General features: G+C 46.0%; 1 protein-coding gene across 4 annotated transcripts in view; it reads right to left on the reverse strand.

The window, feature by feature from the left end:
* Positions 1–12,882, reverse strand: part of LOC306808239 (synaptotagmin-like protein 2) — a 37,113-nt gene extending 24,231 nt beyond the window's left edge. Inside the window, exons 1-3 of one of the 4 annotated variants that reach the window (XM_079318571.1) lie at positions 12,786–12,882; positions 2,607–2,693; positions 51–620 (exon numbers count right to left, since the gene is read on the reverse strand). In XM_079318571.1, the coding sequence (XP_079174697.1) occupies positions 51–151 (101 nt within the window). In that variant the 5' untranslated portion in view covers positions 152–620; positions 2,607–2,693; positions 12,786–12,882. Of the gene's footprint in view, positions 1–50; positions 621–2,606; positions 2,694–6,089; positions 6,166–12,785 lie in introns of those variants that run through there. The other 3 variants (XM_079318572.1, XM_079318573.1, XM_079318574.1) reach the window with 3 other exon arrangements.
* Between the last annotated feature and the right edge of the window lie 2,832 nt (positions 12,883–15,714).

Here is a 15,714-nt window from a genome sequence, read left to right on the forward strand (position 1 = left end):
AAAATCTTCCCCAAGGGAAGCTCACATCCTGCTATCACATGCTCTCTCACCTGATGCGATCCACATCCTTCTTCTTCAGCTCTGCATCTCTCTGCAGAACCTTCATCAGCTTTTCATACTCCTCCTCAGTCAGGAAGCTCAAGTCCAACATCTTCCCTACAATCTTCAGTTCTTCAGATGGCTCAAGTGAAGACAGAGCAGGCAGTAATGCAGCCCAGGCTGCTGCAGTGCCACGGGCAGCCTGTCACAGCCGCCCTCGTGCTCAGCAAGACATGGTTGGAGAGAAAGGATTTACCACAGCATGGCTTGGGTGGAACTCACCCTAGCACCTGGACCTGCACTTCCAGGCTCTTGGCTGGCACGTCTCTCTGCACTGCATGCCTCCCCCTGCCAGGAAAATCCTCTCAGCAAAATTAGGCTCCTTTGCTTTTCTTCAGGCACAGTTGCAGTGATCTGGGTGCCAATGTCAATCACAGAGGGAAGCACAGGAAGGAATGAGCTCCTGCCACCCTCCAGAGCTGCCTCAACAGGCACGGAAGCTCCTCTCACAAGCAGCAGCCCCAGCACCTCTGGCATGGGCTCTCCTCAACAGGGAAGTCTGCTCTGGAGCTCAAGCATCCCTGCAAAGAAATAGCACCGAGATGCCTTTTATGATAAGCATGACATATGGTAACCAAATGTGTACATTGGGGGTTTTTATTTGTTCTACAGCACAAGTTCCAAAACAAGCTGCCCTACTTTTCTCCCTGTCCTAGAGCTCCTCACATGGTATTAGCCTAACCAAGACAATGTTTTATTTTAGCCCTTTCCTACTAACAGGTAAACAATTGACTCAGCATGCTACAAAGAAAATATGCATATAAATTACCAAATTGCTTGCTTGCTTTTTACCTCCATTCTTCTTATCCTCACTTCTTTCTGCCCTAAATGAGACCAAGGATAAGCAGCCAACCTTTGTAAAGCAATTGGAAGGTGACAGAACAGCAACCTGCAAGCATTTCTGCTGCATGTTATGCTATGAAATACCAGGGGTTGCTCATTTTCTAATATGTGTGCCCTTTACTTTATGCTGCACTGGTATTTGCTATGCAAACACTACTGGTGCAGATCACTTTGCGTTTCAAAAGACAGTGAAAATGGCCAGAGGCTGCCGGGCATGAAGGAAAGCACTGCCTTGCCACTTTATGCCTTTTCCACTCTCCTGGAAAACTTGAGGGCAGTAAGGCTGACCTTTGAAGGAGGAAAAGTACTGCTCCTGTCCATGCAGGCAGTTTCTAGCTCACTCAATTTTTTTACTGTTTCCAAACCTTTCAAGTGATTGTTGGTTTCATGATACTTTGCTATTTCTTCCAAAGCCACAGCCTTGGGAGCCAGACAATTAAAGATTAATAAATCCCATCTTTCATGGCAAACATGATCTGAAGGTTATCAGGCCCATTCCCTAACCTCAAAGCTTGTATCATGGTTAGTCTCTAATCAGTGCCTTTGAGGATACCAACCTCAGCTCTTTCAGGTCACCTATTTCAGTGCTTTGCTGTCAGCAAGAAACTTCTTCCTATTCCCATCCCAGATCTCCCTGACAGGTGTCAGACAACCCTAGCTAACACAGGAATTACCCCTACTGGGCTTGACACTCAGCCTCCATTCTAGCCAATCACAACTCCTTCAGATTCCAAAGCCAGCTTTTTCATCATTTTTGTCACTTCTTTGGACTGTCTACATGGTGCATCTCTTTCATCAAGTGACCCATCCAAAACTGAGAACCAGAGCTTCAGCTGAACTTCGGTCACTTGACATCATCTCACTTACCTTATTTTACAGATGATACATTCACAAATGTTTGTCTTTTTTGTAATAGTGTAACAACATGTTAAAAGAAAGAACAGGCATCTGACCATACTGTTTGCAAACAAATATCACAGAACACTGCATTAAAAAGCTAATAAAAGGAATGGTATTGTCATAAAAACTCTTATCTTTTTGTAAAAAATTGTTGGAGCAAAGGAAACATTTCCTATTTCTTTAAAGCAAGAAAGGCTGTTCTTGTCACACTACAATTATAGCCTTTACCATGTGAGAAACTATCAATACCACTCTAAATAGTTTAAATAGAAACAATAATAAAAAGTCCCAGTGAATCTCTACTGTTTAAACCTACATTTCATCCACCTTGGCATGGCTCTTCCATGCTTAGCTCCATCCAACTCTTCTATGGCTCTCAGGCAATTCTAATTCTACAAAGACACTCACAGAATTTTCTGGGTCAGACTTTATTTTTGAAAAGGTATCTAGGGACATATCACAGTATTTGCTTCTCAAGAACTTTTATTTAGTTTTAACAAATCCCATGACATGTGGGCTGAAACGACTTCAGAAAATATTTTCAGTGAAGACTCATATGTATTCATCAGTATAGCAGTCAATTAAAAATAAGGGCTACTTCTTGAGAGAAAGGCTACTTCTTTGAAAAGAGCCTTTTTCTTTATTTCCCATTAAAATGCTTTATCTTACTGAAATAGCTACACTAGAAGAAAAAGGTTAACAGAAACCAAACAGCCAACTCCTTCTTTTGTTTATATAGTTAAAAATCAAACCACTTGATGCACCTGCTGTGGGAAAGTGAGCTAGTCTGCTCCACTGGAGGTGGAGATTTTGCTGGAAGTGTCAGGAGCTGCAAAGCTGTTGACCCAGACCTGCAGGAATAAACAAGCCTATGAAATTATCATCTACAACATGGCCACAGGGCTGACCCTGCTCCACTCAGCCTGGGCAGCCTCTGGTGGGAGCCTCATGTGTGTCTTGGGCAGTGCAGAGGCTGGAAAAGAGAAGCCCACCATGAACCACTCAGGTGCAGAGCATTAAGGGAGAGTGTGCTAATTGTTTAGCTGGGTCTATGAGCAGAAAGGATTAAGGATAAGAATGACATGACAGGTCAGTAGTTATCAGGCAGGCACAGTGCTCAGTGCCCAACCTTTGCCAACTCGTCCAATTGCTTCATCCCTAAGGCAGGTTTACACTGCTGTAGCAGCAGCACACAGCTTTGATTTGCTCTGTTAGATTGCACATAATCCTCTCCACTGCCAAAGCCTTGTTAATAAACAGTTTGGACACAACAGGGGTGATGTAGTACAAATACCTAAATAAGCAGATCAATATGAAAGTCAAGACCCAATGGGTCCCACAAAAATAGAAACAATTTCTGCATGTCCTGCCCAACCCTGGCCTTGCCATCTCTGCAAACAGCCAGGAAGGGTAACACAAAAGCCTTGCAGCTTTGCAGGGCAATGACAGGAGCCATTGCACAGTGCTGGGGCAGATTTTACCCCGGACTGAGACTTCTTGAGGGCAGGCACTTTATTTAGCTCACTGATGTAAACTGGTTTTGGACAAACTGTGACAAACACAAAGAAGGTCTCCTTCTCTCTCACCAGTGGGTGACCCTTCCTAGGTCACAATGACTCTCTGGTGACAGGAGCAAAATGAAGAGTCATAAAAAAGTGAATTGTTTGTGTCCAGATAGGCAACTTCAGCCCAAAGCCTGTGGCCCATCATGCAGAACACATCTGGGCTGCCCTCAGGTTCTGCAACACCACAACATCCCAAAGGAGGGGTCCTGGCATTCCACAGCAAAGTAGAAGGGTAAAATACATAGTCATGGCTACAGGAAAGACCATACATCTGAACAGAGAAGCACACCAGATGTCCAATGGACCTTCACTCCTCTAACTGCTTTTCTGGGGAAGATCACAAAGATCACAAAGATCATGCCCAGCCATGTTGACAAATGCTGGGTGTGGAGGGGTGAGGAGACAAGCAGCAGCAGGACTCATCATGTGGCATAAGTGGCTGCATCCCCTACTGTGATAGCTTTTGATTTCTTGTGGCCACCTCCCCAAGAAGAAGCCAATGCTTCCAGAAAAGAACTGTAATGATGTATGACACTGCTGTGTAGCTCATAAACACAGAGCCCAGGCATGGGTGGAGAATTGAGGCCTGCCCTGGCATGTGTGCATTTCATCTCCCAACACTCTCAGTGCCCAGTGCAGCACAGGGAAGGCTCTACACAGCTGGACTGAAGGAGCCTGCAATGCACCAGCTGATCTTCAACAAGGGCTAACAGCATATAGCCAGAGCCATCCTGTACTCCAGCTTCCTGCAAGGTACCAGCCAGGGATGCCTTCGAGCAGGAGCACTGTCCCTGCATTTCACAGTTTTTCCAATTACTTTCTGAACTCACATTAATTTTAAGTGTTGCAGTTTGGCTATAGGAGAGTGGTGAAAAGGATAATGCAACATCCGTTCTTCGTGTAATGGAGAAACAAAAGGGAGAAGAACTTTCTTTAAAGAAACTCTACACATACATAGGGTAGTACATGCAAAACAGAATAGAAAAGACTCATTGCTCCAAGAAGACAACACCTCTCTGAAAACATACTTTCTGCAAAATATCACATAGGACACGTATGGCTCTGTGATCAACAACTGGTGTTAATCATTGTTATAATTTCTTGTCCTTGAGCAGGCTGAAAAACCCAAGGGTTCAAGGTTGCTTTTTTCCTCATTCCCAGCAGTATCCAACAATAATTAAGCATTAACAATATCCTCAAAGCCCCCAGTCACACACTTCACTACATTTTAAACATGAAAGTACTTGTCCTTGATTTGTTTTGACCTGCTACTTGCTTGTTTCATTTTATATCCTCAAGTATTTTATTAGAAAACCCAGTAAGGATCACTCTGCAATCACCTGCTCCATCTGCACATTTTGCAGACCTGTGGCACAGCCACGGCTTCTCTTTACAGACAAGGGAAGTTTCTTGTATGCTCATTCTGGGTGTTACTCAGGCAGCTCATTCCTCACATCCTCCTCAGCCCCACATCTAGTTTACTACAGAACTGCTTAGCAGTGTTCAAGTGCAAAAAGGATCTTTCCAACAGCTGCAGCCCTCAGGTTTTTCACCTGTGGGACTGGTTTTGCAGTGCCAGGAGGGCTTGGAGTAAAGTATGCCCAGCTGCAGCTCTGCAGCCAGGAGGGAGACAGGCAATGCCAGCCTTCACACAGGGCACAGCAAAGGGCTCTGCCAAGCTCTCAGAGAGAGGAGAGCTCTGATCACCTGCAGAAAAACTAAGAAGGCTACTAATAAAAGTAGTGAAGAAGGCTGCTGCTCTGGAAGCTGTTTGGGTTTTTTGAAGTAACTCGCTTTCAAATAGCTTGATCAGGGAAAAATTAAAAGCTTGCTTGGCCTAGCAGGTATGAAACATTCCCTTTTGGAAAGGCAGACAAAGGGGCTGCTGCATTTTCATTTTATTTCTGGGAGGTTTAACTGAGCTCTAGCTCAAAACAGAACTAGGTTAATACTCTGCATAACTAACTCAAGCACAAACTGCTCAGCAACCCAGTATAGCTCAGTACTCTTGCTGACAGCTGCCTACAGACACAAATTATTTGTAGGCCATCTGTAGGGCACTCCAATCTGGGTTCTGATTTCTCAGCATGTACCTTTCCTTCAAAATGCTGCACATCTTCCTCAGCCCTAGGATGTGCACAGATTAATATTATATACCATGGGCCATGCAGATTCCATTGACTAGACACTGAGTGGCATGTAAAGGGAGAGGATGAATTTAGGAACTGTAACCTGACAAATTGGCACTCAAGACCCCATTCCATCACCTAAGTGAGCATAGGACCATTTAGACCCACCTTACCCTATAGACCTGGAGCTGCACATAGCTCCATGTAATAAAGACATGAAAACCTCCTAACAAAATCTGGAACAGATAATACTGATCTCACGAGACTATTCATTGCCTAATGAAAATAGCAGCTATCTGAAAAGGCTGTTGCCCCTACCTCTTTATCACACCAGGTCACAATGTAAGGAAATAACCTCAATTTGCTTTAAAATGTGTGGTCACTTCCCAGTACCCTCACTAGTCAAGACAACACTTGTAGAGCAGGTCAAAATCAAGAGTAGCATTGTATTAAGAATGATGGATGTGGTCCTGGCACCCACAGTCATACTGCAGTTCCTAGTATATGCTGTAGTTAACAGCATCAGAAAGATTTAGTGCCAAAACTGCCATACCTGGAGAGTTCATGATCACCCATGTGCCTCTCATGCTGGAAAGTCCAACCACACTCTTCCTCCTATCTGATTTCTTCTGCAATCAGTGAAATATGCAGAGACATTGCATTATTTTACAGGGAAAACACTGACAGCCATTAGAATGCTCATTGGCATAATAGCATAATTTTTAATAGATGTTCTTTGCCAACAGAGAAAAAATAAAAAGTAAACTATAGGATGGGCTGAAAACCAGCATAAAACCTCCTGTCTGTGGGGCTGGGCTGTCTCTCCCTGCCTGGAGTCCAGTGCTGCAGCCACAGAGGGAGTGGTGTGATCCCAGTTTGTGCCCAATGCTGGCTGCAGCCACCAAGACAAAGGGCAGTCCCAGCCTGGGAGGCTGAGAGTGATGGGGCAGCTGCAGCTGGACAGGGCCAGGCACGAGTCCCACACAGACCTGTGGCAGCTCAACTGATCCAAGTGCTCCCTTTTACACACAGACAAGCCCTCAAGGTGCAGAAATACAGTTGGGAAAGGTATTGCACAAGCTTACAAACACTGCTCTTAAATAATTAAATTGCTGGGAAGTAGGACAGTGTTCCTAATGCAGTCAAAGGTTGTCCCACTGAGAAAGCTGAACAGCAGACATCCTTACCTCAGTCTATTCTGCCTGTGGCCACACTCATGCCACTAACCCTCTTTCTCTTTCTTTGTGCTCACATCTCCCCCCTCACTGTAATGAAATTAATATATAAAATACCTGCCTTTTGTTTAGTTGTTGTGAAGCTCCACAGCATCATGAGAGCTCTTCCAGGGTGCATTATTTTATCCTAACTTGCAATAAACTACTTGCAGCTCTGAACTGTCTACTCCTCTGCAGCTAGGAACAGCTGTGAACTACAAGAACAGAAAATATATTTAATTGCTTTCTGAAAAGCTATTCCACTAAAAATGCTGTCACTGCACTGACTGCAATGATATTTTGTCTGACTCATCACAGAGAAATGAGAGAAAGAGGCCTACAGTTCCTACCCAAAAAACCTCCTAAGCAGCTATATAGAAATGGCCTTCAGATGAGAGACAGCTGATAAGATAAAGAATAACTTCCAACAAAGCAAACAGTTGTGATCTCCAGAGCAGTCCACATCTAAACACATCTGTTACCATCACACAGGAAATGTCAAGGCCAAATTCTGGCAATGCCAGGTACAAATGCCAGAATTGCTCAAGGTCAACTACTCACAGACTTTATACATCTTTTTCTCTATTCCATGAGGCCTGTACATGACAAGGTGCCATTCCCACTTCAGACAGAATGATTAACAGCTTATGTTGACAACTCCCACTGAGGGCAGCTTTGGCAGTGAAGGACATCCACTGATCAAGAATGGCTGAGATGGCACAGAGGAATTGCAGGAATTTATCTAGCCCAGCCCCTCAAGAGCAGCCAGTAGAAGATATTTTAGAACAATACAATTCTAAGCCAAAAAAAAATGAGCAAACTGCCCTATTCAGTGCATGGGGGGAATGCATAACTGAGGAAATGGGTGAATTCTGCTTATTTGCACTCAGCCTCAGAAATACCTTGGCTTCCAAAGAACATCCCAGACCCAGGACATTACAGAAGGGTCAATTAAGGATGCATAAGGATTTTTCCTCCCCTCTACATTTTCTACCCAATGCAATGTAATCACCACATGAACAATTATCTCCACTGAACTCTACTCATCTCCTTCTAACAAGGAACTGCATAGGTGGAATTTGCATTACACACAATTTGCTTCCTTTTAGCCATTTTAAATTAAATTAATCATCCTACGGTTACCACCTAGGGTAAACAAAAGACTGAGCTTCTCAGTCTCTATCATTACTTCCTAGAACCAACATTGCCAAAATAAAAACACCCATCAGAGGAGAAGTCTGACTCAGATTCCTTAAGGTCAACAAGTCCTTTTATTGGTAATAAACTGATAATGCAATGCTATAGTCTAAATATTTGAAAGTTCTGTTTATTTCATAGGTGGGAACTATTAGCAGAGCTTGCAGGATGTAGTTCATTGTAATTCTGCAGATTGCCAGTACACAAATAAACAAGCACAGCCACCTGGGACACCAAGAAATCCCCTAATATTCCAGTGAGCAGGGTTAGCTAGATCTCCAGGGAGGATTCCAGTACTTCAGAGACTTTGCTCTGTCACCTGCTGTGCTTCCATTCATCCCAACACAGGCATTCCACTCCCAAGAGCTTTGGTGCAGGCAAGAGGGAAGCACTCCCACACCTCCCCTAAGTGCACCTGCCTTTGGGGTGGGGGCAGGGGCTCATGCTGAGGTTTGCTCTAAATCTACACTTATGTCCTCAAGAAAATGAGTCCTAAAAGAATTTGCACCCTCTATTTATTAGTTTGTAACAACTCTTCACCCCTACAGCTTAGCTGTGAGACAGTTCAGGATTTCTCATGGACATTGTGCTGCGTTGCTGCTACTCTGGCATTTCTGTCAGAGAAACATGCTGGTGTTCAGGCTTGTCTCTCAGCCAAGGGAGAACAGACATGTTTAAAAACTCATCTGTCCTGCTAGCAGGGTTTCCAGATGCCACGTGATATGATGGGTACTCCTAAAAGCATCTTGTCAGATGTTACATTTGAAAAGGCAACGATAATTAAATGGATGGTATCTAAAACTGAGCAGTTAACAGACTAAAGCTAGAACAATGCAAGTATGTAATCACCTCCCTGTCCTCCTCTGTCACCCACTCATCCTCAGAACCCAGCTATTTTCAATATTTTCAATACGAAAATGGGAAGTAGAAAATAAGTTTTGGCTGAGTTCAAACAAAGAAATACAGAAATGGAAGATGAAGAAAGCAGCAACCACCCATGAGAACTCCTGTCTTTTATTTTTGACCCAGAAAAATATTTGCTGACCTCAATTGTGCTTTCGTCCAAGCATAATTTCTCCATGGTTGCCTGCAGTGGTGACATGTCTTAAATTGCTTTCCTGACCCTGCTTGTTATGCCCCAATAACTGTGAGCTTGCAACACCTGCCCTAGTCAGGAGCCCTCCAGATCAGAAGCCATTTTATTTAAAAAAACACAATGCTAAAACCACCTCATTTTGTAACATAGTGGAGAAGTTAAAAATATGCAGGGCCCAATTCCTTTGTGAGGAAATTCCTGCTGAGCTCAACAGCATGAGGCGTGGTAATAAATCCCTAGGGAAAACAGTGCTGTTTGTTTAGGAAACTTTGCATACTGAGGGATCCTTCCTTCTGGTCACTGATTATTTTTAAGCCTCAGCTATGCCTGGATGATTCTGAAATACCTTCATTCCAGTTTTCAGTTTACTGTAAAACAGCAGGGTGCATCTCATTCTTTGAGATATCTGGCAGGTAATAATTCCCTCCAAAATCCAGGAAAAGGAGTTTTAGAAACACTCTTAGGAAGCAATTGCCTGATCTGTAGTTTCTAGTTATCGATGCCAAAACAAATAGAGTCTACATCCAGAGACTGGGGTCATCCCCCATATAATGGAAGGGAAGAAAATTATGCCCAAGTCCAGCCATGTCTGATCTGGGATCCATGCCTTTTTCTCTTCTAATTCCCAAGCACATACTGAGGCCTAGACTGATCTGTCCTGGGCCTAGTTCTAGTACAGAAATGCACTCCACTAAAATTTTAACTAAAGCTGTTTTCCTTGTCACCCTGACATACAGAGAAAGGAAACTCCAGGGGGAGTAAGCCCATGGCTGAATCTGCCACATCACCTGCTTTCACAGACCTTGTTCCATGAGAAAACAAATTCATACATGGGATTTTTTTTTTTTGAAGTGGCTGCTTTCCTTCCAGAAATAATGCAACTTTCCAATGCACACACAGAGTCAGTCATTGGTTCACCTTATGCAGCAATGTATATAGCTAGGAGCATGATGAGTGAGACAGGAGGCCCTGGCAGCAGTCATTACTTACAAGAGGGCACCTGCTTGCACTGTCTGTCCTCTGCAATGCTTAGAGGTGGGTGAAAGATTTAAGTCAGTCCAGTGAAGGGTGACATCCAACACCCACAGCCATGAAGAGGCTAATATTACCTGATGGGTAGACTCAATTCACAAGGAGATTAAAAGTAAACCAAATGCTACACTAATTTCTGCACAAAACCATAGTTCTCATACTATTAGGTTCTCTTTACTGGAGAAAGTTGCAGTAGGTTAATTAGCTACAAGCATAGCTATAAACAGATGTGCTTAAATTAGCACAAATCTGCATGTGGACATGGCCTGTGATTTAGTTTAGCTAAACATATAAGTTTAGACAAACTCGAGTGAGAAGTCCAAACACAGATTGCACTGATTTAATTAAATCACTAAAAAAAAAATCAGTATCAGACAATCATCTGGTACCTCTTCCTTGCACAGACAAGGTGTTTCTTCCATCTGTGCAGCTCCATGAATACTCAGAAAATCTTGAAGGGAGGTAGAAAAAACAGACTTTTCGGAAATAACAAGATCATCTGAACTGTTTGAACTATGAAGTTTTACTTCTAGGTGCTTAAGCTGAATAAGATTGGGACCTTTTATGTGAGCAGTGATGACTCTAACTCTGCCCAGACACAGCTGTATGATGATGCTGTTGTGTAAAATACACGTGATGCTGCAGAGGGTAAGATGCCTGTCCAGAGATGCTCCACTCTGGTGATGGTTTTGTGGTGTCAGCTCTGGGAGCTGCAGGCCTGCAAGAGGGGAACACCTTGGGCTGAAGCTCTTGAAGCCAAGCACCCACCCAGGGCAGTTCCAGCAGCATCCTCCCAGGGTGAGTTTCCAATCCCATCTGTTTCAGCCCTCCAAGATGAATTGAACCAGTAAGTTTAACTTGCAAAAAAAGGTAACTTGTCTTTGAATCTAGTGTCACTAAAGAAACCCTTGTTTTTCTCAGGCTCTGATACCTATTTACAAGCCAGGACAGCTTTATACTCCTTTGAACTTAGTTGCAAATATTTGTTATTACTTTGTTTTTCTCACGCCCCAACTCACACACTCCCCTGCTACATCTCTGAATGCAGATAACAATATTGATTTAAATGCAATCAAAGTGAGCCTGATGTACAATGAACATTCTGTCCCATGTCATGGCAGAGCTGCCCCTTTCCCAGGGATGGAGGCCCATTAAAGGAACACAATTTATGAGTTCAGGAGGAAAAAAAACCCAAATTTGCACTTCAATTACAGAACTGTGCAGAAGAGTAGAAACTTGGGTCACCATGTGCCAGATATTCTGCCAAAGGTGGAACAGGGAGGGAGGTAAAGGAAATTGGTTCAGCTCTCAGAACGAACTAACTGCTCACACCCTTACAGAAGTTTCACAGGGACAGGTCAGTAGATCTCCACTGTCTGACCATGCCCTGTGGTCTGCCCCAGGGGGGGCCTAGAATGGTCTATAGCATCATTGGAGAGAATAAGCTCCACTGCAAACTATTTTATATGAAAATGACTCACCGCCAGTGCAGTCCAAGAAAGACATAAGAACCAAATAGGCCATAGGCCATGGGTTACCATGGTTTATAAAACAGCATTGAACACACTGCAAAGGGATCATGGATGATCATTGATCATGGCTGCAAAGGGAGCAGAAATTAATAAATGCTGTTTTTATTGCCATTCCAAGCATTTACAACAATGAAACATGAACATGGAAGTAAATAAAACCAGGATGGAGAGCGGAGACTAGGAAAACACAGACAAAACAGCAGAAGTCACAGGAAAGTGACACATCAAGTTCCATGTTTTTACAAGCAATTAAGAATACAAAGTGAGGAAGCAATAACAAAAAAGTACACTATAAATCACCAAAAGTACCCCTTATTTTCTAGGGCTTTTAAAAAAGGAAAGGTTTTTATGTGAGATTTTCTCTACAGAGAAAGTTGTGGATGCCCCATCCCTGGAAGTGTCTAAGGCCAGGTTGGGTGGGGCTTGGAGCAACCTGGTCTAGAGTAAGGTGTCCCTGCCCACGGCAGAGGGGTTGGAATGAGATGATCTTCCAGCCCAAACTATTCTGATTATATGATCTCCCCTCTGATTTGATTTGAACCATCCAAAGTCCCGTCGAGACCCACGGGAATGATGCCCCATGCCGAGGCAGGGCTCGGCAGCCTTGTGTGTGGACCTAGCCCCGAGCGGTCACCTGCAGGGCTGCGACAGGCACGGCCAGCCCCGCGTCCCCGTCCCGCCGGATGCCGCGCTGCGCTGTGCCAGGCGCTGTCCTGACCCCGAGCGCAGCCGCGGAGCGCACGGGCACCTGCAGCCCGTGTCCCCCCCGGCACTGACGCCCCCGCCACGGCCGCCGAGGCTGTCCCCGTGTCCTGCCCACTGTCCTGCCCGGCAGCTGCTCCCGTGCGGTCACCCCACTGCAAACCCGCGCACGGTGCCCCCGAGGCCAGACCCTGCCTGGAGGGGAAGTCCCGGACCCCTCGGCGGACACGCTGGCCTGGAGCGGGGGACAGGAGGGGAGTGGCACCTCCGCCCGCTCCAAGCGCCGCCCGACCCGGCTGGCGAGCGAGGTCCTGAACCACCTTTCTGTCCCGTCCGAACCCGGCTGAACCCGGCACACGGACATGGATATGGATATGGATACGGAGCGTTCGCACCGAGCCCGGCCCGGGGCTGCGCTCCCGCCCCACCCGCACGCCAGAGCTGTGCCCGGCACGGCGAAGCCCCACAACCCTTACCTGCCCTCGGAGGCGCGGGACACGAGCGGGGCTGTCCATCCCGGGGCGGGACTATCCATCCCAGGGCGGGACTATCAATCCCAGGGCGGGGCTGTCCATCCCAGGGCAGGGCTATCCATCCCAGGGCGGGGCTATCCATCCCAGGGCGGGGCTATCCATCCCGGGGCGGGACTATCCATCCCGGGGCGGGACTATCCATCCCAGGGCGGGGCTATCTATCCCAGGGCGGGGCTATCCATCCCAGGGCGGGACTATCCATCCCAGGGCGGGGCTATCCATCCCGGGGCGGGACTATCCATCCCAGGGCGGGGCTATCTATCCCAGGGCGGGGCTATCCATCCCAGGGCGGGACTATCCATCCCGGGGCGGGGCTATCCATCCCGGGGCAGGGCTATCCATCCCGGGGCGGGGCTATCCATCCCAGGGCGGGACTATCTATCCCGGGGCGGGGCTATCCATCCCAGGGCGGGACTATCCATCCCAGGGCGGGGCTATCCATCCCAGGGCGGGGCTATCCATCCCGGGGCGGGGCTATCCATCCCGGGGCGGGGCTATCCATCCCGGGGCGGGGCTATCCATCCCGGGGCGGGGCTATCCATCCCAGGGCGGGGCTATCTATCCCAGGGCGGGACTATCCATCCCAGGGCGGGGCTATCTATCCCAGGGCGGGGCGGTGGCCATCCCGCACGGCAGCTACGCGGAAAACCCGGGCCGGAGCAGAGGTGGGGGTCAGTCAGGTCAGCGGGACCTGCGAGGGGCACGGTGGGGTTGGAGGCAGCCTGGGTTGGGGATCCTTTCAGTCTTGCCGAATACTGTCATTGAATATTAAGACAAAGTAATTAGTGCCACCCTTGTCTCAGCCAGGGCAGGATCCGCCTTGGAAAGGCAAGGTGTTAGAAGAGCCGATACAAGTTATTAGGTATTCGGAGAGGAGGTGTAGTCAGGAAGGCCACTTTAGCCCCAGCGCTTTGTGTGAGGCACCCCTAGAGCTCGGAGCAGGCAGAGCAGCCGCCCCATCTCCCCTCAGCATAATTAAGTTGCTTCTTTCTGAAACAAAACCTGTCGCTGTCCTCTCGGTTTGTATCTGGTCTGTCCCTGTGGGGGGACGAGCGTTAACCAAGAGTGAGCCCGCCCAGCCCCTGTTCTAACCCAAATCAGTAAAAACTTAAGCTTCAAGCTAGGATTTGAAGGTATAATTCCAGCAATTCCTGTTTATTGGGATTTCAGCTCCCTTCTGTTTATCTCGGTAACTCAAGCTGCCCCCTCAGTGCCTCCGCGATTCCCTCGCAGGAGGGCACTGCCCCCAAGAAGACACAGTAATGGATGCACCAAATAAATCTTAGATGGGGAGGAAAAATCAGGACGGTCCAGGAGACTTAGGGAATGTGCCTGCCTCGCTAATTCCCCAGGGGTAATTGACAATGTGCCAGTGCCACGTTGGGAGAAAAGCAGTGCATCCCGAAAGGATGCAGCGCCCAAGCACGAAAAGCAGCACGCAGCTGCTGACTGTCCTGCTGCCCGACCCGCCGCAGCTCCCCCGGTTCCACCGTCTGCAACAGAGGAGGCTGAAGCAGAACCTTGACATCACTTGAATTTCTGGGTGCTGGCCAGTCCATACTTCTGCATCAAGTGAGGCAGGAACAAGGGCTTAGTGTAGGGTTTATTTCTGGCCACTCCAATGTTAGAAGAAAACCGTGAATTGGGAATGAGTAAAGACAGTCACATGGGGACTTCGAAACAGCCTGTAAAATCGGTGAAGAAATGTGTTTTATTACCACAGCCTGTGCCTCCCCATGCCTTTCCCACATTTCAGTCTTTTAATATCTTCAGGAGAACAACTGGCAGAAATCATGTAAAACACTAAAATAGTAGGCGGGGGGGGAAATGGATTTACTTGCTGATTTCTATTTAGGCTTTCATGGTTCATACCCTAAAGTGAAACTGCTGATTCAAGTCTAAGACAGTCTATTAAGATTAAAGCCTCAGGAGGTCTTCTGAGTCTGAGACACTGATTGCTGCCTGCCCTTATGTCATTCATTATTATGACTTTTGTCTTTCAGAATAACTGGAAATAACTCTATTCTGTTCAGAACAACTGTCAGTGTTTTTAGGTTTGTTTATTGTAATACTCTATTTCTATTTTAATTTTACCCAGTAAAGAATTGTTATTCCTATTCCCATCTTTGTCTGAGGGCTCATTAATTTCAAAATTATAATAATTTGGAGGGGGGGAGTTTACATTTTCCATTTCAAGAGAGGCTCCTGTCTTTCTTAGCAGACACCTGTCTTTCTAACCATGACAGATTATTAAGTCAAAAGTAAAAATAATATAAGTGTTAGTTCTTGGTTAGACAGTTTATGTTTAAAAGACCTTGTAACAAAAGAAACACATTGCCATTTCACCATTTTTTAGCTTGTTAGCTAGAAGTGTTCTAGCACTCACTGTAGCAGATAAAAATTAATAAACATTTAAGTCCAAACACAAAATACCATCTTTCAAGCTTTCAATCCCAACTCTAGCAAAAGTAAACTGTACTGTGCATTTGAAAATCAACCTAATGATGGATTTAGAGTCTTAAAGCAACTCTTTCACTGCACTGGTTGGAATCTTTACACACTTCTCTTCATCCTCAGCCATCAGCTCTGATACTGAACTAGAGAGCTTTATAAATCACAGGGTTAGACTAGGTTTAGTGTCATCACACAGTTACAGATCTAGCTTGTTTCAGGAAGACAGAGGGGTTGGAACACTGCTGAGCTTTGTCAAACGAAACATAGAGTTCTACAGGAAGTTTTTAAATTAGGTTTTAGGCCAGCAGAAGCAACTCCTAAATATCCTGGCAGTGCTTTGTCTGGATGATGCTGCCTTGCTTGGTGTTTGCCTCTGGGCTTCACTTTTTAATGACTGACACTTCTATTTAGAGAGTGA

This window comes from Erithacus rubecula, assembly GCF_903797595.1.
Source record: "Erithacus rubecula genome assembly, chromosome: 15".
Classification (NCBI taxonomy): domain Eukaryota; kingdom Metazoa; phylum Chordata; class Aves; order Passeriformes; family Muscicapidae; genus Erithacus; species Erithacus rubecula.